Here is a 24,101-nt window from a genome sequence, read left to right on the forward strand (position 1 = left end):
TTATGGTCATCTATATGGTAAGAAGACCAAATAAATTAGACAAAAGTATAGCTACAATTAGTTATACCCTGGAAGAGAAGTGCATTTTCATATTATAAGTAATATACTGTATATGTCATATCAACATCTCATCTGGTATAAATAAATCCTTATCATGCAATGCTCTCTGATACTTACAGTCACTGACTTCACAATTTAACTACAAGAACTGTCTTTTAAAGTCTTGTGTGTGTGTGTGTGTGTGTGTGTGTGTGTGTGTGTGTGTGTGTGTGTGTGTGTGTCTGTGTGTGTGTGTGTGTTTTTCCTCTTACAGATGCTCCAGGTATGTATGATAATACACACTAGAAACAATCCATCAACAGGTAGGGCTCCACATTTAAATGAGTTCTCTTACAGTGACTAGTAGGATGTAATATAAGTATAATTCTCACCTACGGACCAAGAATAGGAACCTTTTAGCCTTTGTTATCTCTCTCAGGCCAGTTAATATTAGGGTCCAAAGAGGAGGCTCACTAGGAATGGGACAATGTGTTTTTTCTCAGTGTGATTGGATACATGATGTGTTGTTCAATTTTAATAATTTATAATATTAAAGGACAAAAATTTCTGTGAAAACGATGTTTCACTGCAAAGTATCCTGCTCTCTTCCATTTTTTACCTTTTCTGGCACTAGTGTGATTGGGTATGTAAGGAACAACCATATATCCAAATAACCATTTCTCCAAAACATCTACCCATAAAATAGACGTTGCAAATAACATTTCTCCAAAATAACATTTCTCCACTGTGTGCACCAACATACCTTTTGGAATGCTGGCCCATGTGGTCTTATCAGAAAATAATGCAATCATATTTTAAACATTTTCATTTAAAATCCCATAACCCAGACATATGTTAAATAGAGGAAATTGTTGTGACATGTAGGAGACTGAAAGGCCATTGTAAATCAAACACATTGTAGGCCTTTTGGCAGCCTGCCCCTAAATTGAATATTCTGACACGGTAATTTTTATTTTTTTCATTGAACAGCTGGTAAAATGTTATGTGGCTTCCAGTGACACAAAAGAAAGTCTTTGGTTCTATCTGTAGCCAGATGTCCTTCAAAACTTTGTCATCCATATCAAAATGAAAAATGACAAATATTGCAAATTCAAATTTTATTTGTCACATACACAAACATACACAGTACGAAATGTAGTGAAATGCATTATACGACTGCCATTGACCCTAAAAGAGAGTTAAATTTTACAAATAAGAAATAAATATGAATAAAAGAAATACGATAGAAATTAAATTAAAAAATGAAATTAAACTAGGAAAAATAGAACTAAAAATAAAAATAGAAATATGATGTACAAAATAGAAATATACTGTGCAAATTGAAATATACTGTACGGTGTGTGCAAATATGCATAGAGCAAAGTGTCTTAGTGCAGAGGTTATTAAAGTGACTTTGTGCACTGGTCCAGGATGTAAACGTAAAACTGTAAAATGTAGTGTAGTTGTGAAGGTAGGTGTGCAAAGTTATTAAAGTGTCTTTGCGCAATGGTCCAGGATGTAACGTACGACATGTATAGTATGTATAGTATACATGTATACATGTATACTATACATATGTATATGTATATATAGTATACATGTATAGTATACATGTAGTGTAGTGTATGCATTTCTTTTGTTTACAGCTGTGTTTGATTCATTGCTCACATTAATTACTTCTATACTTTACTGCTATACCTCATATACTGTATTATATATAAACATATCAATCCGCTGCTTTAAAATTATTCTAACTACATAGTAGTTAAATTAATAAATAGACGCATTGGTAAAAGCATCAAAATTACTTAGCAATAAGCATGCTAATTTTTTTCTGTTCCTTTTTTTTCTGAAGATGCAGTTATATTATACTAATTTATATTTCCTATTCGAGAAATGTAGTAACATGTTTTCATGCTTGTTTTAAAGTTGGCCATGACACTGAAAGTAAGTTGATTATATTATTAATATTAAAGCAATAATGTTAAAGTCACTGCATCTTTCATGCCACTTTATCAAGCATTTGATAAAACAACTTTCAAATCTTTCGAACTTCAAATCTGTTTTTAACACATTCTTCAAAACTACTGACCATCAGTGCATGAATACATTTTTCGCACTTAACATGCTTAATGCTTAACATGCACTTAAGATGCTTAAAGTTACAACAGATATATTTAAATCACAACACAGTGTGAATCCAACTGAACAACAGCTGATACCCACTTACTGTACACACTCTCATACACTGTGGGACACTTTGCAGGTGATTAAATAAAAACTGAACCTATATGGAAATTATCTAAAAAATTATTTTCATTTTATTGTGTTGAAGAATATTCCGAGGAACCAGAGCTAACTTCAAGTGACCGTACTGTATCTTTAGGGGCAGAATCAGGTATGTGTAGTATAATAACATGTACAGTATAATATGCTTTAGCTGTGTGCTTTATGAGGATTAGCAGAAGGTTATACAGTATGTGTATATTGTCTATGCAGTTAAAGCTAAACAAGTTATTTTTCATCCTGTTGCTGTGCTCATATTAGGAAATCTTGCGTTGATTCAGTATTGTGTTCAAATGTTCACTAAACTTCTTTCCACAATACATTATTATTTTAACAGATATTTTGCCTGTTGCTTAACATTTGGATTGGCATAAGTATAATAGTCCCTACACCACGAGTAGTAGGGCCCTTCAGCCGAACTAGAATACATCCCATACATCACCCTACAGGTACTATTACAGTTTTAATGATATTTTGATCCAGTGATGTTTGGCCTGGATGCTGTGTCGACTAGCCAACGCCAGGTTGAGTTGTGCTGTGGGCTCGAGCTGAACAGGACGGAAGACGACCAAGCCAAAGGAGGCAGCAGGCGCATGCTCTTGCTTGCTCAGACTGTGTGGAGCTACTGGCAAAGGCACCAACCATGTTATTCACTTATAAGTTAGAGTGTACTCATATGACCAGACAGGTGCATGGAGCGAGTCTTCTATAAGACCAGGAATCAAGTCTGAGTTATGTCTTTTTATAATTCTTTCTTGTTATAATTCTGTTAAAAAAAAAGTTGATTACAAAATTCCCAATTGATTATTTTTTTTTCCTTTAGTGTGAGTTTGGACACACACATTCAGACTGTGCAACAGCTTTTTCCACAAGCCATTCGTCTTCTCAACAAAAAGGGACTGGACTCCTCTACTGATCACCTCAACACCACATTATGTTGTGTTATGTCGTGTTTGTCGCACTGTCACTTTGTTGCTCTTGTTTGCACATTTGCACATGTACTTTATGTTGTCTGTAAAAAAAAAAAAAATAAAAAAAAAAAAACTTGTAGATAGTCTTCCTTAGCTAGTTAGTTTTTGTTAATTTATGTTGTTAACTTCTGTTGTCAGGTAAATCTGTCTTGTCTCCGCTAGGCCTCTTAGTTAGCTAGGTTAGTTTTTCTGGGTGAACATCATCCTGTGTGTTCATTTACCCCATGCACTCCCTTTCTCAAAATTTCTCAGTAAAAAGTACATGCTGGGTGGAGCAAAGATTTGCAGCCAGCAGTGGTAATGACCGAAGAGTCTCCGAGAGTCTCAGACCTGAGTGCTGTATGGGACACCATGGAGCGAACCACATTGGTACTAACGATCCTTGGACATTTACTTCTCTGTGTGACTTCGTCCCCAGTCGAGCAGGTACAGTCAGAGTTTTCCACAAGTTTTTACAGTTATTATTTATCTATAATCTTTAATCATTAATCATTAATAAGAAATAGATAGTTGCTGTAAACATATGAGCATGAAAATCATGAGAGGAAGCTAGTGATAAATAACAGTTTTACATTATATTATCTCACTTAATTGTACTTTTAAATGGACATGTTTAGAAGAGTTTCAAAGATTTAGATTTTATTCTTCTGGTGTCTTAATGAAGCATGAAAATGATAAATAGAAATTTGTTTCATAAATAGAAATGTGTTCTCTTTAAATGTTAGTTTTAGGAATTTCTTTGAATAAAAACTCTATAGCTAATTAAAAAATATTTTTAATTAAATTGTAAAAATATAGAGCAACTCTGGGGTGAAAGTCTGCTGATTTGTTTGAGTTGTGACAGTGTGTTTGCCTCAACAAAGCCAAAATACACTCCACAGTCCATGTGTGATAATAAAACACACAACTGATTGGACATTAAAAATATGTTGAAAAAGTTTATTTTCACTCGAAAATCACATTTGCTGGGAAAAATCTATTCACTTTTAATGTCCAGTAAGGATTATAACTCGGTTTATCCAAGCTGGACATGTTAAAAGAAATTCATTTTAAAAAAGCTTAAATTGTACTGTTTTTCCCTCAACACAGCAACGAGATGTCGACATCTACAGTTTTCACATCAACTCCACAGTAAACAGCCGCTATGCCATCACAGTCATCACAAGCCGTGTGGCGAACCGGCTCAATGAGTCCAAAGAAGTTCATTTCCAGGTCAAGATACCCAAGAATGCTTTCATCAGCAAATTCAGGATGTAAGTCAAACACAAATGTGTAATTTCAACAAATAACCAAAAACATGAAGAATAAAGACAAAGTCTTGTCTTAAAGACAAGAATAGTTTCTAAGAATAGTCTTCTTTAGTCTTCCTAAAGTAAATTATTTTCTAAAAATGACTGATTATGGTTCAATAATGTACCAAATATTTAGGATCAGTGAGAAGTTTAATTCAGTATTTATCTTTAAACACTAAATGCACTAGCAGATGCAGTATAGGAAGAATGGTAATTCCAAAAACAGACACAAGCAAATATCAAATATTACATCTGGACATAAAAGAATGCATAATTCCCACACAGAAGAATCAATAGATGTGGCCAACCTTTTGAAAATGACATAAATATTATTTTTCACAAATTAAGATGCTTATTAAATATAATGATAACTGAATAAAAGTAAATAAAAGCCATTGATAATTATTAAAAGATTGTAATTATATCTGTACTATATGTAGTACAAATAGTATAGTAACATCTGACAATAATATCTAAAAACACTGAGGCAGCACACTTTGTGAAAAATTATATTTGTATCATTCTCAAAACTTTTAGCTATGGCTGTACATACCTGTTAAATTGACAGGCCCTTGGAATACAAAAAATAAATGTCAGACCTTTGTCTTTAGTGTGACATCAACACAATAAAATACAATAAAATTCTGGGTACAGGGTCACAGAGCTTAGGCCACAAGGAGAGATACACCCTGGACAGGGTGGCGATCAATCACCCCACACACACACACACACACACAAACACACAAACACACCAGACAACTTGGGGACACCCTGCGTGTCATTGAACTCTCAGGGTGTAGGAGCTTATTTTGTTCAGATTCAGTAACCAATGTTATATTGTATGGTGCATTTAAATTTTGAACGATTTTTGTTTTGAACTGTTTGCATTTATGAACTACATTATTCATATGGGCCATTTTGATAAATCTCCTGTACATTGTGCATGGATAAAAGGTACTAAGTTAAAATTGTGTACTGGCTCTTTAAGAAGATTAGGGGGTGTGAGTGCTTGGGAAAAGTTCATTACTGCAGTCAACAAGTGGGTGGAACAAATTCCAGAAAATGCTGAGCAAACAGTAAAGTGTAAACTGGTTATCCTGATGACAGCATTTCTTTTGCATCAGTAACTTCAAGTAGGAAGCATAATAAATATGGTTCAGTAGACGGCAGGTCTACAGCTTCTACAACTTCTGCACGTATATCTGCTGAAGCAGAAATAGCTTCACTACTTGTTAAACATGTGGCAGATTTACTACAGTATCAGACAGCGTGACTGATACTGTAGATCCACCTTTTACAAGAGTAGGTGTAGATTATTTTGGACCATTCATGGTTAAACGTGGAAGAAGCCTTGTCAAGAAATATTGGGTTATCTTTACTTGGTAGCAACTCATGCAGTGCACATTTAAGGTGCTTCTTCTTGAAGGTGGATTCTCAATCCTCCCACTGGGTCTCATCATGGCGGGGCATGAGAGAGGCTGATACGCTCAGTAAGAAAAATCCTTAATGCTACAGTTAGAGAACAAGTTCATGATGAAGAATACTGTTTTCTGTGAGGCAGAGGCAATCGTTTTGTAACAAAATGATAACTTGTCAAATAAAGAGCCACACATTTAAATAAAGAACCTATGCAGTGAGGAAAGACTTTGCAAAATAACAAGACGAAAGCATCCTGAAGCAAATAACAGTGCTCACAGAAAACAGGTAAACTACAATAAAAACAGTAAGTGGTCAGGTGGGGAACTGCGAGTAGCCAAGGTTATATTCAGATATCGTTAGCATACAGGTCACAGTGATGGTAATGATCATTTTCTATAACTAAGGATTAAGATAAAGTCACAATCCAGGCATTTATAATTGTGGTTTATAAAATAAAATTGAACCCATACACAAAAATATGTCTAAAAACCTTCTCATCAGGACCATAGATGGAAAGACGTATGATGGAGTTGTAAAGCAGAAAGAAGCGGCACAACAACAGTACAGTCAAGCAGTATCTCGAGGAGAAAGTGCTGGGATTGTCAGGTACCACAGGAATAGAAATAAGAAAGAATGCTTACACAGCTTAAAAATATTATGGTTTATCTTTTACATTATTTGAAACTACACTAAAACACTTACTTAAAGACATAAATTCCTGTCTCTAACCAGCTAAAAGAACTTAAGTATGAAGTAACAAAGTATCACTGGCACTATCATAAGCATTAATGATGCTTGTTATGACTTCAGCTCAGTAGGACGGACTCTGGAGGACTTTAAAACCTCAGTGACGGTGGCGGCTTTCAGTAAGGTGACCTTTGAACTCACCTATGAAGAGCTGCTAAAGAGACGGCTGGGCAAATACCAGTTACAAATCAACGCTCAACCAATGCAGGTTGTGGCAGATTTCAAGGTGATGTAGGACATAAAGGACAAACAACATCTCTGTCCTGGTCCAAATGATTTTAAGGGTGTACTGCTAATTTACCAAGCAATAGATTCAGTGTCAGTAGGCAATTTTCCCATCGTAACAATGTTTAACAATGTTACATCCCAAGATATGACTTAGTTAGTCAAACACAATATAAAAAAAACTACTTTAATTTATAAAAAACTTATATATAAGTTGTGCCTCCACTAGATCGATGTCTACATTAATGAGCATCCGGGTATTTCCTTCCTGGAGATTAAAGGAGGGCTGAAAACTCAGGAGCTGTCCAGTGCTGTAACCAGTACTCTGGCTTCATCTACCAAAGAGGTGAGAAATGTTAAAGTTATGTTACTGTTAGATTCATTATACTATATTGTTATATACTACATCACAAAGGTACTACATTTGCATGTGCAGGCATGGGTGAACTTTTACCCCACTCGCGAGCAGCAGACAAAGTGTGAAGGTTGTGGAGAAAATGGACTAAACGGAGACCTGATCATAGAGTACGATGTGAAGAGACCAAAACAAAATGGAGAACTACAGGTTATTTATAGAAACATAAAAAAGGAAAAAATTAATGTGTCATGTACTACTAAGTACAACAAAGTACAACAAAGCCGCATATGCCCTTCCCACTATTCAGAGTTTCTTGTTTGTTAACTGAAGCAACAAGAAATTTTTATACTTAAACAAAACCTTCACTGACATTTTTCAGGCATCAAACGGATATTTCGTCCACTACTTTGCACCCACAGATATTCAGAAAATCCCCAAAAATGTGGTTTTTATCATCGACCGAAGTGGCTCTATGCATGGCAGGAAAATAGCTCAGGTAAAGATGATCAGATGTGTTACTGAGTCTCTCTGTGAGCTTACATTTTATTTTGAGCAATATATACTGTGGGATATCTAAATATATCTGGAAGCTGAAATATAGATTCCTGTATGAAATAGTGATGGGACGTTTTTGAACAATACATTTCATTTTGAATGAATCTTAAGTATGACTGGGAATTGTTTACTCAGTCGCCCATGTGAAACATCATAGGTTCTGTAGGAATTATTTTATCTGTTTCGAGTCTTCATGTTTCCCGAGTCGTTCATTCATTGCGTGACTGTCCAATATGCATTCTGAGCTGGAAAGAGAATTGGTTATTTCATCTCTCGAAACATTCGAGTTCAAAAATAATGTAAAACTGTAATAATTTTTGGAAGTTATAATAAAATTATCATAAGATGTATCCTAAGCATATTCCTAGAAATAAGAAGTTCTGTCTTTTTCTGTCACTATATTTTATTTATTGTTTCTTCAGAATCTGTGGTGTTATTTTATAAGTAAATAATATAGATTAAATATTAATTAATTTGTCCTTTCACTGTCTTTGTCAATCAGTAAACAAACTGCTGTTAAATTGAAATAATCCAAGTCTACTAATGAAAAGTAAATAAAGATTGTTAATTTTTATTAGATTTTGATTACATTTTGCTGAAATGAACGAAATTAATGAAATGGCTCGAAAAAAGCTTTATTAATTTTGCTGGCCGAGACTCAAAGTAAAGTTTTACCGAGTCAGTGAAACAATCCGATCGTCCCATCACTAGTATGCAAGTTAGGTGTACATATAATAAGTAGTATATATTATATCTGTAAGCATGTACATGTGTATATGCAGACAGCACACACATACACACCCAGCTGGAATTACTGCTGATTTTGTCATTTTAGACTCGTAGAGCGATGCTGAAGATTTTGGGAGATCTTGCTCAGGAGGATTACTTCGGCCTGATAATCTTTGACTCCAGGATAGATGTCTGGAAAGCCGAACTCGTCCAGGCCACGGAGAAGAATTTGAATGAAGCAAAGGATTTTGTAATAAACATAAATGATAGAGGAGGTACAGTCACTTTCACTACTGAATATCAAAATTGAGGATCATAGTGGTGGTTATCAAAATGGTGAAAATAACAACCCCTTGTGAATCATTATTAAAGCTGTTTTTGTCATTCAGCTTTCATACTCCCAAACCCATTTTCCAAAACTATTGTTATGAAAGTTTTATAAAACAAGGAAAGAGCAGTACCCAAACACAGACGCTTTAGTTTAACATAAAGAAACACAGATGTACTGTAAACCAAACAAACAAAGAATGAGATAAGTAAAATAATGCTTAGAAAAACTGCCCAAATACACAATCGAATCGAATCAGACTTTTTTCTGCCAAGGTCTACTAATATAATTCTTTTTTCAATGTGTTTAACAACTTATAAATTACTTTTTACTGATCATCCACTCAGCCACAGACATCAATGCTGCAGTGCTGAAGGGGGTGGATATGATCAACAGATACCCCCGAGACGGCTCCGCCTCCATCCTCATCCTGCTCACTGATGGAGACCCCACTATAGGTATTAAAGGATTAAACTGTATTGGGCCGTTATCAAAACCTGACATTGTGAGAGTTTAAAAGCAAGGACTTTGGCTTAAGTAATAAAAATGAACAAACAGGTCAGTGACTGGTGAACTTTTAGGCATCTTATGTGTAAGATCAGTGTTACAGATATTGTCCTGTAACTGGGTATCAAAAGATGTGCATTATATAGCATTTTTAGATGAGGGACTTCTTTTTTTTTATATATACTCCAATGTAACTATATATTACTGTTATAAATATCCTATAATCATTTGTACTGCGGTACAAAATAAAAAAAATTCAAATCACATTTTTTTTCATTCCTTCATTTACTCATATAAATGAACGATATTATTAATGTATTATTGCGTTTATTTACTCCATTAGTACCTTAGTAAGGACTGTTCCCTGCAGGTGAAACCAACACAGGGAGAATCCTGGAGAATGTCAAACCAGCCATTGGTGGTAAATTTCCACTTTACTGCCTGGGGTTTGGATTTGATGTTAACTTTGATTTCTTGGAGAAAATGGCGCTGGAAAATGATGGAGTTGCTCGCAGGATCTATGAGGACTCAGATGCTGACCTCCAGCTACAGGTGAGATACAGCATAGGGGTCATTTTCAGTTATATCCATTACCATGTGCTTGTTAGGCAGAGCTTCAACTCCATTTAATGCTTTCATGCTTAGGGTTTCTATGAGGAGGTGGCCACGCCGCTCTTAACTGATGTTCAAATGAGCTACAACGGAGCATCAAATCTCACCCAGACCAGTTTCAGGCAGTATTATAACGGCTCCGAGATTGTGGTGGCGGGACAAATCACAGACAACAGCGTGGAGACTTTACAAACTGAGGTCATCGCAATCTCAGTAAGAACCCCAGTGCTCCTACAGTTCTGTTCTTCAGTTACAGTTTCCTGTACATCTGTTACTTACAGTGATGTGAAAAACTATTAGCCCCCTTCCTGATTTCTTATTCTTTTGCATGTTTGTCACACAAAATGTTTCTGATCATCAAACACATTTAACTATTAGTCAAAGATAACACAAGTAAACACAAAATGCAGTTTTTAAATGATGGTTTTTATTATTTAGGGAGAAAAAAAATCCAAACCTACATGTAATTGCCCACTGAACCGCCTTTTTAAGGTCATGCCACAACATCTCAATAGGATTCAGGTCAGGACTTTGACTAGGCCACTCCAAAGTCTTCATTTTGTTTTTCTTCAGCCATTCAGAGGTGGATTTGCTGGTGTGTTTTGGGTCATTGTCCTGCTGCAGCACCCAAGATCGCTTCAGCTTGAGTTGACGAACAGATGGCCGGACATTCTCCTTCAGGATTTTTTTGGTGGACAGTAGAATTCATGGTTCCATATATCACAGCAAGCCTTCCAGGTCCTGAAGCAGCAAAACAACACCAGACCATCACACTACCACCACCATATTTTACTGTTGGTATGATGTTCTTTTTCTGAAATGCTGTGTTACTTTTACGCCAGATGTAACGGGACACGCACCTTCCAAAAAGTTCAACTTTTGTCTCGTCGGTCCACAAGGTGTTTTCCCAAAAGTCTTGGCAATCATTGGGATGTTTTTTAGCAAAATTGAGATGAGCCTTAATGTTCTTTTTGTTTAAAAGTGGTTTGCGCCTTGGAAATCTGCCATGCAGGCCGTTTTTGCCCAGTCTCTTTCTTATGGTGGAGTCGTGAACACTGACCTTAATTGAGGCAAGTGAGGCCTGCAGTTTTTTAGATGTTGTCCTGGGGTCTTTTGTGGTTTCTCGGATGAGTTGTCTCTGCGCTCTTGGGTTAATTTTGGTCGGCCGGCCACTCCTGGGAAGGTTCACCACTGTTCCATGTTTTTGCCATTTGTGGATAATGGCTCTCACTGTGGTTTACTGGAGTCCCAAAGCTTTAGAAATAGCTTTATAACCTTTACCAGACTGATAGATCTCAATTACTTTTGTTCTCATTTGTTCCTGAATTTCTTTGGATCTTGGCATGATGTCTAGCTTTTGAGGTGCTTTTGGTCTACTTCTCTGTGTCAGGTAGCTCCTATTTAAGTGATTTCTTGATTGAAACAGGTGTGGCAGTAATCAGGCCTGGGGGTGACTACAGAAATTGAACTCAGGTGTAATAAACCACAGTTAAGTTATTTTTTAACAAGGGGGCAATCACTTTTTCACACAGGGCCATGTAGATTTGGAGTTTTTTTTTCTCCCTTAATAATGTAAACCTTCATTTAAAAACTGCATTTTGTGTTCAATTGTGTTATCTTTGACTAATAGTTAACGGTTTTTGATGAGCAGAAACATTTAAGTGTGACAAACATGCAAAAGAATAAGAAATCAGGATTTTTTCACACCACTGTATTTGTCAATTTGAATCCTGCAAGAGTAAGAAAAACTGTAAATGCTACAGCCTGATTCTATGTAACCCAAGTGGACTGGTGAGATCAATGGTCTTTACACTAACACTTTACTTATTTAACCATAGTTTCTATTTTGCAGGCTATCTTCCCTTTTCTCTCTCTTCCACTTTTCATGTCTTTTATTACTTGCAGATAGGCTCAAAAGTTACTTACCCGGACTCCGTGTCTACACAAGACATCATTGATGTTTTACCACAACATGAAAACTTCATCCAGAGACTGTGGGCTTATCTTACAGTCAAACAGCTCCTGGAGAAAGAGTGAGTGATCACCTTGTTTAATGTTTTACATAAATAACTTTCTGATTTTAAACCATGTTTTAAGTTTTGCATTCATGTGTTTCAGAGTGACACTTAAGGGAGATGAGAAAGAAGCAGCCAACAAAAAAGCTCTGGATCTCTCTCTCAAATATGAATTTGTGACTCCACTCACCTCCATGGTCGTCACTAAGCCACAAGAAAATGAGATACAGGTCGCCCACAAACCCAAAGAAGGGGAAGAGCCACGCACAGACCATCACCGTGTGTTGGCACAGCTGCCTCCAATGAGTAAGTGTACAAGATACGGTAGACAAGAGAATTTCTATGATAGTGAAAAACCCAGTGGGTATCGAAAATCATCAAACCAAGGTCAACATTTTTCAAAAGGTTTTCATCTTCTATATTTTTATTCAATTTTATTCATGATTCACATGTAACAATGGTCATTGTCTTAAAGCAGCTTCACAAAAATGTAAAGAAAATTTATGAATGTGTGTATATGTGTGAGAAAAATGTGTCTACTGTAGATAATAATAAGATGAATAAATAAATGAATGATGAATAAAATGTCTCTGATAAGCAAGCCAAGCGTGAAAGTGACAGTGGCAAGGAAAAACTCTCTAAGATTTTTGATGGTTACCTAATCGGAATGTTGGTTCTTCCGTCGCGTTATTATAAGAATGAAATGCAGTAGACTGTTATCATCTGTAATTGGTTCGACCCATGTTGCACGGACAGCACCATAAATCACGGACACGAGGCGAGGTCTTACGGGAAAAGGGTAATTTATTTAGGTAAAATGGGGAAGGAAAGGGTTAAAGGAGAGAGAATGGAAAGAATGGGATAAAGGTTGTGCATGTGCAGTTCCGGGGGCTGTGCCACACTGGCATGCAGGCACACAGCTGACGATAAGTGTTGGTGCGAGTGGCAGAACGCAGCACGCGGAGGCAGCGCTCCTGCACGCTCCCTCGTGACGGCGCTTCTCCCGCTGTCGATGGCCAGCGCGAGTTCTCGCTGACGCAAAAACTTAACACAAACGTCCTCGCAGCCTTTTCCTCTTCGGCAGTGGTGCTGCGAAGCAGGCATGGTGCGGGAGTAAAGATGCCGCGGGAGCTCGCCTAACTAGTGAGCGAGGAGCGATATTGATTTGGGCGCACGCCGTGACAGGACATTACTTTATAAGACTTAACTTTTTTTAAGCGCACTCACAATAACGAAAAAATATTATGATTTTGTAAGTGTTGTAAGGTGAGCTGTTTTGTATTGTTTTTGGTGAACTTGAGCGCGTCAGAAAATGAACGCAAATGTTTTTTAGTCAGTCTGCTTGCTGTTTTCCTGACGTACTCATAATCATTAGTCTACTTCTGCTGGTGCGCTCTGAAAAACTTTATGCATGCGGCTGAGCCCTGATTTAGACTACGGAGTAAATTAAAGAGGAGGATTACGATGCCGAATTAAAGCCCTGAGCCCAAACCTCATTTAAATTAAATCAACAAATATTCTAAGTAAAAAGCAATAGCCCACGTTTAGTAAACGTTTATAAATTCCGACATGTCGGAGATTTCCAACATGAGTTGGCCCGGTGTTATGCGCAGCGCGCCGGGAAATTTCCTGAAGCTCCGAAATCAATGGGGTATTTTTTCTAAATAGATGTTGTCTTTAATAACTGATGGAGGTTTTGAGCTGTACGCACATGCATTCCTGCCTAAACAACTCTTAAAACTACACCTGTGACACAATAACAGTAATATTTAGAACATTTTGCAGGCTGCCATTTGGAGAAACGTGGGAATAATGAATAAACCAGTTGTTGGGTCAAAAAAACCCAACCAGGTGTTCATTTGTAAATGACTCACTACATCTCATATGACCCAACATGAGCAACACAACAATGTGGTTAAAGTCCCCGAAATAACCCAGAAATTAAATAACAATAAACAGATACAGAGATGCGCTATATAACAGTCACTATTGTATTTACTGCAACGAGCAAAAAAATATCACTTTGCGCCACCTGGCGACCATTTTTTACGAATGACTTTGAAATGCAACTGATTTATTTTGGCCGCTGACGTTTTTACACGGCGGTGAGCGCGACGGTAATAACCATTCCATTTGGGTAACTACTGTAGGAAGAAACGGGGGTCGACACATTGATCCATGATTCATGGATCAATAGAGCTTTGGAGCTAAATATGAAAAAGCCCTACCCCCTTTTATAGATTTTGATATTCCGGAAATAACCAGAAGTCCGGAGTTTTGTGATCTTAAGGAATCTGGTGGATTGTAGCGTATCATAAGACTGGCTAGATATGTGGGAGCTAAACCATTTAAGGCCTTGTATGTAAGTAACACTATTTTGTAATTATTCCTAAACTGAACAGGTAGCCAGTGCAGGGATGATAATATTGGGGTTATATGATCATATTATCTGGATCTAGTGAGAACCCTGGCGGCTGCATTTTGGACTAACTGAAGCTTGTTTATTGAGGATGCAGGACAACCACCTAGTAATGCATTACAATAGTCCAGTCTGGAGGTCATGAATGCATGAACTAGTTTTTCTGCATCAGATATAGATAAGATGTTCCTAAGCTTGAAAATATTTCTAAGGTGGAAAAAGAATTGATATTGGAGATATGGTTTTCAAAGGACAAGTTACTGTCTAATATTACACCCAGGTATTTTACTGTCGAGCTGGTAGTAACAGCACATCCTTCAGCACATCTGAATTGTGAGAGCTGTTGTGTACTGTTTTTTGGGCCAATAAGTTATATCTCTGTCTTATCTGAATTTAGTAAAATAAAATTATCGGTCATCCAATCGTTTATATCCTGGACACACCCAGTTAGTCTAGACATCTTAGGTATTTCTACTGGTTTAGCTGAGATATATAATTGGTTATCATCAGCATAACAATGGAAACTAATCCCATGTCTTCTAATGATGTTACCCAAGGGATGTATGTATAGTGAGAACAGCAGAGGTCCTAAAACGGACCCTTGTGGGACCCCATATTTCACTGGCATTACAACAGATGGTTCTCCATTCAGATCTACAAAATGGTATTGATCAGACAGATCTAGCGATTTATGAGAATATTATATATATATATATGTCATGACCCGCCAAGTCACAGCCCTGTCATGAATCACCTGCACACTCCAGTTTCATGATCCATCCCACTGCTTTCTTTTCCCGTCGACTCACGGCCCCGGAGCGCAACTATGACATCGGAGACTGTGAGTTACTGGCAGTCAAGCTCGCCCTTCAGGAATGGAGACACTGGCTGGAGGGGGCTGAACACCCGTTTTTAGTCTGGACTGACCACAAGAACCTTGAATACTTAAGATCAGCCAAAAGACTCAACTCACGCCAAGCACGCTGGTCATTGTTCTTCTCACGCTTCCACTTCACGCTGTCCTATCGCCCAGGTTCCAAGAATGTCAAGCCCGATGCCCTCTCCCGGCAGTTCTCCACTCCTCAGGATACACCCTCAATAGAGACCATCCTTCCACCTCACCGTCTTGTGGCCACTACACGGCTGGAAGTGGAGAAGGCAGTCCTTCAGTCCCTTGAACAAGAGCCGGGCCCAAGCAATGTCCCACCTGGGCTACTTTTCGTACCAGCACGTCTACGCCCCCAAGTTTTGGATTGGGCACACTGCTCCAGACTAGCCTGCCACCCAGGGGTGACCCGTACCCGTTTTTTGACGCAAAAACGCTTTTGGTGGCCCACTATCAAGGAAGATGTCGGAGACTTTGTGGCATCCTGCGACACATGTTCCAGAAATAAGACTACAAATCGTGCCCCCGAGGGTCTCCTAAGACCCCTTCAGATTCCCCACCGCCCCTGGTCTCACATCTCTATTGATTTTGTGACCGGATTACCACCTTCAGACAACAACACCTGTATTTTAACCGTGGTCGACCGGTTCTCAAAGTCTGCCCACTTCATTCCATTACCCAAACTTCCCTCTGCCAAGGAGACAGCCGAGCTTCTAATTACTCATGTCTTTCGACTTCACGGACTGCCTACAGACATTGTCTCAGACAGAGGCCCTCAGTTCTCAGCACAATTTTGGAAGGCCTTCTGTGGTCTTATCGGGGCCACACCTAGTCTCTCGTCTGGCTTTCACCCTCAAAGCAACGGCCAAACTGAGCGGATGAACCAGGAACTCGAAAAATCATTGAGGTGCATGGCGTCTCACGACACTTCTTCTTGGAGCCGCTTTCTCCCATGGATCGAGTATGCTCATAACTCGCTCCCCACCTCCTCCACGGGAATGTCCCCTTTCCAGTGTTGTCTCGGTTACCAACCACCACTGTTCCCCTCCCAGGAGGAAGAAGCCGCGGTCCCCTCAGCTCAAGCCTTTGTTCGCCGCTGCAAAAGGACATGGCAACGTGCTCGTACCCGACTACGACATTCGGTCAGCATCTTCCAGCACAAAGCTAACAGGCATCGTCTAGCCGCTCCCAGGTACCACATCGGCCAAAGGGTCATGCTCTCTGCTCGCGATCTTCCACTCAAGACAACTTCCAAGAAGCTCTCACCAAGGTTCATCGGCCCATTCACCATCACCCGCATCATCAACCCATGCTCCGTCAGACTGGCCCTGCCATTGTCCATGCGCCGAATTAATCCCACCTTCCACGTCTCCCAGATCCGTAGGTTGGTTGCGTGTCCATTGGCTCCACCCCCCCGTCCCCCTCCACCACCCAGACTCATAGATGGGGGGAGGCCTTTACAGTTCGCCGGCTTCTTAAGTCTCGCCGACGCGGACGCGGTCTTCAGTACTTGGTGGACTGGGGGGGCTATGGCCCTGAAGAAAGAAGTTGGGTACCAGCCAGATTTATACTAGACCGATCTCTGATTACTGAGTTCCAGAGACTTCACCCCGAGGCGCCTGCTAGAACGCCCGGAGGCTTTCGTAGAGGGGGGGGTACTGTCATGACCCGCCAAGTCACAGCCCTGTCATGAATCACCTGCACACTCCAGTTTCATGATCCATTCCACTGCTTTCTTTTCACCGCCTCATTCTCCACTCTGCACACCTGTACTCAATCTATAATCACCTCTCCTCCCTACTTAACTCGTACTCTAACTACACTTCCTCGCCAGATTATTGTGCACTCACCATGTCCAGTATTCCAGCGTTCTGTCTCGTTTTGCCTTCTCGTTTCCGACCTCGCTTCGTTTCAATGACCATGTCTTCGCCTCACGTCACGGATCATTCGCCATCTCGGATTCTCCCGGTACTGACCTTTGGAACTGTTTCTCGACCACGAGCCTGGATTATGGACATTTCCCCTGATCTCCGGCTTCGACCTCTGTCTGTTTCTCGACCACGAGTAATTCCCATGCGTCTGCGTCATCTGCGAGCCAACCCGACCTCAAGTCACACACGCCGGCTCTCTACACGGAGCTCATTCACCTCGCGCCGGCGCTCCGCTTCCGCATTCCATGCGAGCTCAAGTTACACACGCCGGCTCTCTACACGGAGCTCATTCACCGCACAGCGGCGCTCCGCTTCCGCATCCAGTACAAAGTGCCCGCGTCAGCGCAAGCAGGTTCCCAATCTAACTGTCACGTCTGCCTTGTGCACGGATTTAAGCCTGTCTTGCCATAACAGGTCTAAAAGCACCACTTCCTGCTCCTCATCTGCACTTGGGTCTACCACGGCAACTACGAACCGTGACAATATATATATATATATATATATATATATATATATATATATATATATATATATGTTGTTTTCCTGCAAGAATGTGCATATTTGGAATTACACCACCTTATCCAATATTTTTTATATAAACGGAAGGTTTGAAATCGGTCTGTAATTTGTTAAAAACTTCTAATTTAGTTTTTCTCCATTTTCTCTCGAGGTTACGGGTTGCTCTCTTTGGGCCGTGAGTATAACTACTGTACCATGGTGCAAGTGTTTTAGCTCTGACTTTTTTTAATCTGATGGGAGCAACAGTGATAAAAAAGGTCCCGTGCTGTTAGTCACTTCGTCTAGATCGTCTGCATTTAGGGGTCTAATAAGAAATTGGCACAGATCCTGCAGATTACTTGCAAATCTGTCTTTAGTAGTCGGATTCATATTTTCACCAAATCGATAACGTAGGGAGACACAGCTAATCTGTTCTACGGGTAAAGTATATAAATTAGGAGGTGATTATATATATTAGATACTATATTAGAGACATCTATACCATGGGATATAATTATAAGGTTACACTAAATAATCTACCTCATGTAGCTTTCACATGTTTGCAGTATGTTTATTTTACTAAAATACAGTTATTACTATCCTTAATTCTGAAGTCTAAGTCTAACCTAAGCATTCCAATTTTTACCATGACTTACTATTTATTTTTGTTCAACTTATATATTTCACTTAAGTTGAATTTTGACCTTAATTTAATTCACAGAAATAATTGTTTTTTAGTGACCAGCTGGTAAAATGGCTCCCAGTGGCACAAAAGAAATGACAAAATAAAAATTATACTAAGTTTTATCCGATTTTATTTTGCTCTGAAGGCCCGGTCCAATTAATCTCAAAGGATGGAGTAAAAAGTAGGAGGGAAAATAATCCAGGCTGAAGGTTATTCTAATACATTACGTTAAAATCACTCTATTTAGGAATATTTTATTGTTTAACATGAACATCATCGCCTTTTTAAAATGTCCATCTCATGGTGTTTTGATAACACACTACATTTGCGTCTCAAGTTACTTTAATATCTTAATAAAAGAAGAATTAAAATACAATGAAGCAGAAAGCCAAAGAATTGTCCTTACTTGATGCAACTAAACATTTATGATCCTGTTACAGTACTTTAAAGATTGAATGTAAATGAACTTAACATAATTCTCACAAAATCATCATAAACTTTACACTGATGCATACAATGTTTTTATTCTTCTTGGAACAACGAGATAGTGTTAGCCTATAGGATTTTTTTCAGCTTGCATACTTGCTTATTTTTCCTTTTAACCTTTTTTTTGTTTTGTTTTATTCAAGCTGCCGGAAGACCCATGGGTAACCCAGGTCTAAGTATACGACAAAATCCAAAAGGCCCACCACCTAAACCAAATCCCCCAGGGCTGGGGTATGGATACGATTTCCTCCGTTTTGCAGGTATATATAAACAGGCCATTTATCAATCTTGACTGAACAGATTATTTAACTGTATAATTACTGTATAATCACTTTTAGAAAAATATACATATATTTTTTGCCTGTGTTACAGATGTCCAAGTTTTTACAGGTAAGTTGATTATGTAGTATATGTAGTAGATTATGTTTTATACTTAAAGAGCAGTAACATTAAATATACTGTACAAATTATTAATTTTCCTCTGTTATAAAACTCTAGCAATAAATTGCTGGTTTTAGCGTAAAATATGAGTTGAACAAGTGAAATTTCTGTCACCTGTGTTTCATGTTGCTTCACACATGGGGATCTGATCCGATTTTAAATTGGGAGTCATCAGGAGTCGTTGCGGTTGATACCAATTCGGTTAATTTTTCAAGCATAGCGACCCCACATCAAGCCGTTAAGGATGTAAACAAATTTATAAGGACAGAAAAAATTCTTTACGGTGCATTTTAACACAAGACAATAACAAAGTGTTAGTGGCATGATAATGTTTCAATAGCGAGCCACTAAAGAATTTAACAATGTTATTCCCCGCCCTAAATAATTAATAAATTGATGATACTGAATTTATGATCATGAAATTAACAGAATGATCAAACCACAGACATTTTAAATTTGCACATTTTTATTGTGCATCAGACTTTAACAAGAAAAAAAGCAATTCAGTTATGAATCATGGATCAATGTGCCGATTCATGTATGGCCACATTAACTCTAAAATTGATTTTTAAACGATTTATTACATTTAAACATTTTATTATGTAATAAAGATGCAAAAAGATCTCAAAAAGCACCCATGCCATTGAGCCATTATCCACAAATGGAGAAATTTTAGAACAGTGACAAATAATTTCCATCCTTTGTGACACTTATCTAAAAAAAGATGCTTTTTTAATTTTTGTGTTGAAGACTACCAGGACAGTGAGAATTCATATAGCGATGCTTTTCCTCTATTGAAGGGATCAGGTATGTCCAGGATATTTTTATGTATAATATACTTTAGCTTTGTGTTACGTATATGAGAATCTGCTGTAGATTATACACTATGCCTATATCGGCTCTGCAGTAAACGATAAACAAGTTTAATATGCAAAAATGCATGTAAAAGAAACGTAACGAGAGATTAAAACCTTCATTTTATGGTAATTTATTTCGGATTTTTTGCTCCTATAGCCGAGTTCCTTTTAGAAAATATTGCATTGATTCATTTTCGATTTTGCTGTTGGTAAATGTGGATTAAATTCCTTTCAGAAATACATTATTATTTCCATGTTTTTTTTCCCCGCTGCATACCATTAGCATATAGAAGAGTTATGCCTTCACAACGACAAAGACAACCATCCAGGCCCAGACTGACTGAAATACATCCCATTTCCAGGCCTAAAGGTACTATTAAAGAAATTCACAAATCTAAATGTATTGTATCTTACTCTCATTCAGGATGTTGTTGGTCTTTACTCGTGCTTTTTACTCTCTCCCCCTCTCTCATACACACACACACACACACACACAAACACACACACACACACTCAGTGAGTAGTGTGAGGTTCTTAATCTCTGCTCAGCCAAAACAGATCTGTTATGACACACCTGGAGACCAGAAGCTCCGCCTCCTCTTAGACAACTCATCAGGTGAGTAATTTAAGGTTTGGAAGCTTCCAAGGTTTTATCTGTCATATACAAACATAAAGGGTACAGCAGGTAGAGAAATGCGGAGTGGTTAACTCCAAAACTATTGAAGTCCAGCAGAAATCAATAACAATAATTAAGCCTAATAGTATTTGACAACAAGGAACTATAGGCATAAAACAAATAAAAACTGAAAAATGTGTGCAATAAGCAGATTACAAATGTTACATAATGCGTGTTGGCGTAATGTTTAGGTGCACTGAAGTGGCATATGTAAGCAGTTTGGTTAGAGGGAGTTCAGGATCCACAACCTTTCAGAAATTTCTCTTTTACTCTTGGACAATTTTTCCCCTCAACCAAAGAAAATGTGACTAGAATACAGGGGGATGCTCGGCCAAAAATAAACAAAAATTATTCTTACGGCTTACAACCTAATAAGCAACTAGTGTAAAATTGCATCCACATCTAGGGCCTGGACATGATTAATTTAACATCTAAAAGTTGTCTAGATATAAAAACATATTAAACATTGTCCCGGATGTAATAAAGTAAAAAAGGATTGAGATCATATCCACATGAGGATGGGTTCAGTGTTAAGTCTGGTTCCTTCCAAGGTTTATTTCTATTGCAATCTCAGGGAGGTCATCCTTGCCACATGTTAAACCTGCGCTTGTTTATCTATTCACATTTTACACACATTTCCATGTCTTTTGATTCTGTAAAAGCGCTTTGCAACAATGACAATTGTTAAAAGCGCTAAACAAATAAAATTGAGTTAAAGTCAGTATCCAAAACTTTTTTCAATATCCACATTCTTTTTTAGATTAAACATTGAACATTCTATATTTAAAGTTTGATGTCATACAGTATGCTCTTGCTGGGTTGACACATTCCATTTGATTTGGTAGATAGAACCTTTTTGTTTTCAAAAACATCCCAAAATGTACACAACTTCACATAATGTAAATAGATTGTCACAAAATAAGAATGCGAATTAATAAAGCCACAATTGATAAAGCATTTATGATACTAAAAGCCCACTGCAATGATCTTGGGGACAATTTAGGACACAGTGTATGTTATTTCCACTGGTCATTCTCTCTCATTTTGTTTCTCCATAGACATATCTATAAATGGACAACTTTCAGATAAAGGTTTCAAGCTAGTTGTTATTCATTATAAAACAGCGACGCTAAATGTGAGCACTGCCACAAGTGTCTACTCTGATCAAGGGAAGCGTGTGGAGTTTGTATGGGGGCAGACAGAGCCCAGCAGCCTGGAAACAGACAGGTAAGGACGAAATATAAATGTGCTAGCTTGTAATGTCAAAACATCACAAAAAAGTAACAAAACACCTGGAAGTCCAGGATTAAATCTCTAACCATGGAAGTATTACACATTTACACCACCTGCTGAAAAAGCATGCTTGATAATCAGCACAGGCAGTGATTTTGGTACTGAACACCAGTCTGATATGAAGCTACCTTAATGTGAGCTTTCAAGAAATATCGACAGTCTGGACATAGAAGAATCATCTAATGTGTGGAAAATAGTAGGCATACTTCTGTTGATGTGATTTTGCTAGCTGTGCACATTTAAATGACTTACCACACGCAATGCTTTCCTGCATTCATTATGCATTCCATGTAATGTCCAATTGTTTCCTTCCTCTATAGTTAGCAGGTAACTTCTCATCGTTTTTGAATGCGCTGGTGGAAAGTCCCAAACATCAATGGCTCATAATATGGAAAAAAAAAAAAAAAAGGAAAAGAAAAGAAGAGAACATACGTTACAAAGATATTTTGGCACTTACAGCAGCCATTACTCAGTTACTCCTCTATCTAACTTGGTAGTTTGCTTAAACGGATTCACTAGTCCCTGTCTGAGCCATTAGAAATATACTGTAGCCCTGTGAAGGCGAGTGCACACACTATAAAACAGGGGGAGGATACCTGTGTTGTTTTTCCCTTTAAAAGTGTACAGTACATGGTTTTAATTATTACGAAACACCATTAAGATCTTACTGAGTGCTAGACATGGCGTACTTAACTAACTGATCATTTTGTCATTCCACAGTGTGTCGATATTTCTAAGGAGCAATGAATTAGACGTCACCATGGGAAGTGTACGTGTTGTTTTCCTCCTTCATAGAAAACCTGAGGATGTGTTGCTGTGGCCTGTTATTCATCAACAACCCAAAAATGCTAACACCAAAGGCATTCTGGGTAAAAGACAACACAAAAGCAAAGTCAATTTTAAAACACATCATTCTTGAATCAAGTGTTTAAATGTGTTTAAATCAAGAGTAATGGTAAAGTAGTGCAAAATTCCTGTTTTTGTATTCATGACAAAGATTGTCACTGATGTCCACCTGAGACAGGCTGAATAGTTATTCTGAATCACAGGATTTTGGTAGAACCCAATTGCATATGACTGTTAAAGAACATTAGTAAATTAGGGCATTGGTTAATAAGGTTAAATATAAGAAGATGTACAGTACATAGCCATGATTAGCAGCTTGTTTAATTAAACAAAAAATATTGACTAACAGTGACTATTATTATTATTATTTTTTTTTTATTTATTTTTTTTGGTATTTAAGGAAAAAAGGAACTTCAGTATGAAGAGCTCTCAGAATCAAAGCTAAAAGTCCACAACCAGGAAGTTGTGTCATCCAGGTAAGCAAATAGAGCAATTCTACATATTTACATATGTTTTACATTTTATACACATGCTCTTAAATGCCATGTTTCTATTTTATTATAGGAGCTCTGCCATCGACTACAGATTTCATGCAGCCCCTAGTGTGGAGTGTTGGCTTGTACCATTCCAGTCTGTCCTGCAGGGAGAGATTTCTGACTTCACTGTCTCACAGCTGTAGAATGCAATGCTGAATATGTGAATCTTATTTTTTCAACTGAATGTTGGTTTATTGCTAAATATTTACTGAGACAAAATGCAATTAAATTACATTCCTAACTGCAACAATACAGAGTTATCAGGGTCTTTACTTTAAAGATCCAAGTGACTGCCCACAGATCCAGTGTTATTATAATAAGATGTCATGAAATGATACAAAAACTACATACACTGCCAAACCTTTACAGGGAAAGCCAATTGAACATATCCATTCAATTCAACAGAATTTTATTGTATTTGTATCTTTTAACAGTTGTCATTGTCGCAAAGTAGCTTTACATGA

General features: G+C 37.9%; 1 protein-coding gene across 3 annotated transcripts in view; it reads left to right on the plus strand.

Moving 5' to 3' along the window:
* The window catches only part of LOC128511663 (inter-alpha-trypsin inhibitor heavy chain H3-like), a 96,663-nt gene extending 72,774 nt beyond the window's left edge, over positions 1-23,889 (plus strand). Inside the window, exons 1-21 of one of the 3 annotated variants that reach the window (XM_053484617.1) lie at positions 3,620-3,722; positions 4,386-4,549; positions 6,509-6,613; positions 6,818-6,980; positions 7,209-7,325; positions 7,416-7,544; positions 7,717-7,833; positions 8,728-8,896; positions 9,297-9,407; positions 9,827-10,008; positions 10,102-10,281; positions 11,974-12,101; positions 12,187-12,389; positions 19,132-19,248; positions 19,361-19,378; positions 20,180-20,236; positions 20,570-20,902; positions 22,021-22,189; positions 22,976-23,124; positions 23,502-23,577; positions 23,666-23,889. In XM_053484617.1, coding sequence (XP_053340592.1) covers positions 3,648-3,722; positions 4,386-4,549; positions 6,509-6,613; positions 6,818-6,980; positions 7,209-7,325; positions 7,416-7,544; positions 7,717-7,833; positions 8,728-8,896; positions 9,297-9,407; positions 9,827-10,008; positions 10,102-10,281; positions 11,974-12,101; positions 12,187-12,389; positions 19,132-19,248; positions 19,361-19,378; positions 20,180-20,236; positions 20,570-20,902; positions 22,021-22,189; positions 22,976-23,124; positions 23,502-23,577; positions 23,666-23,780 — 2,877 coding nt within the window. In that variant the 5' untranslated portion in view covers positions 3,620-3,647 and the 3' untranslated portion in view covers positions 23,781-23,889. Of the gene's footprint in view, positions 1-3,619; positions 3,723-4,385; positions 4,550-6,508; positions 6,614-6,817; positions 6,981-7,208; positions 7,326-7,415; positions 7,545-7,716; positions 7,834-8,727; positions 8,897-9,296; positions 9,408-9,826; positions 10,009-10,101; positions 10,282-11,973; positions 12,102-12,186; positions 12,390-19,131; positions 19,249-19,360; positions 19,379-20,179; positions 20,237-20,569; positions 20,903-22,020; positions 22,190-22,975; positions 23,125-23,501; positions 23,578-23,665 lie in introns of those variants that run through there. The other 2 variants (XM_053484618.1, XM_053484616.1) reach the window with 2 other exon arrangements.
* The last annotated feature ends 212 nt before the right edge of the window (positions 23,890-24,101 follow it).

Source organism: Clarias gariepinus, chromosome 23 (assembly GCF_024256425.1).
Source record: "Clarias gariepinus isolate MV-2021 ecotype Netherlands chromosome 23, CGAR_prim_01v2, whole genome shotgun sequence".
Lineage (NCBI taxonomy): Eukaryota > Metazoa > Chordata > Actinopteri > Siluriformes > Clariidae > Clarias > Clarias gariepinus.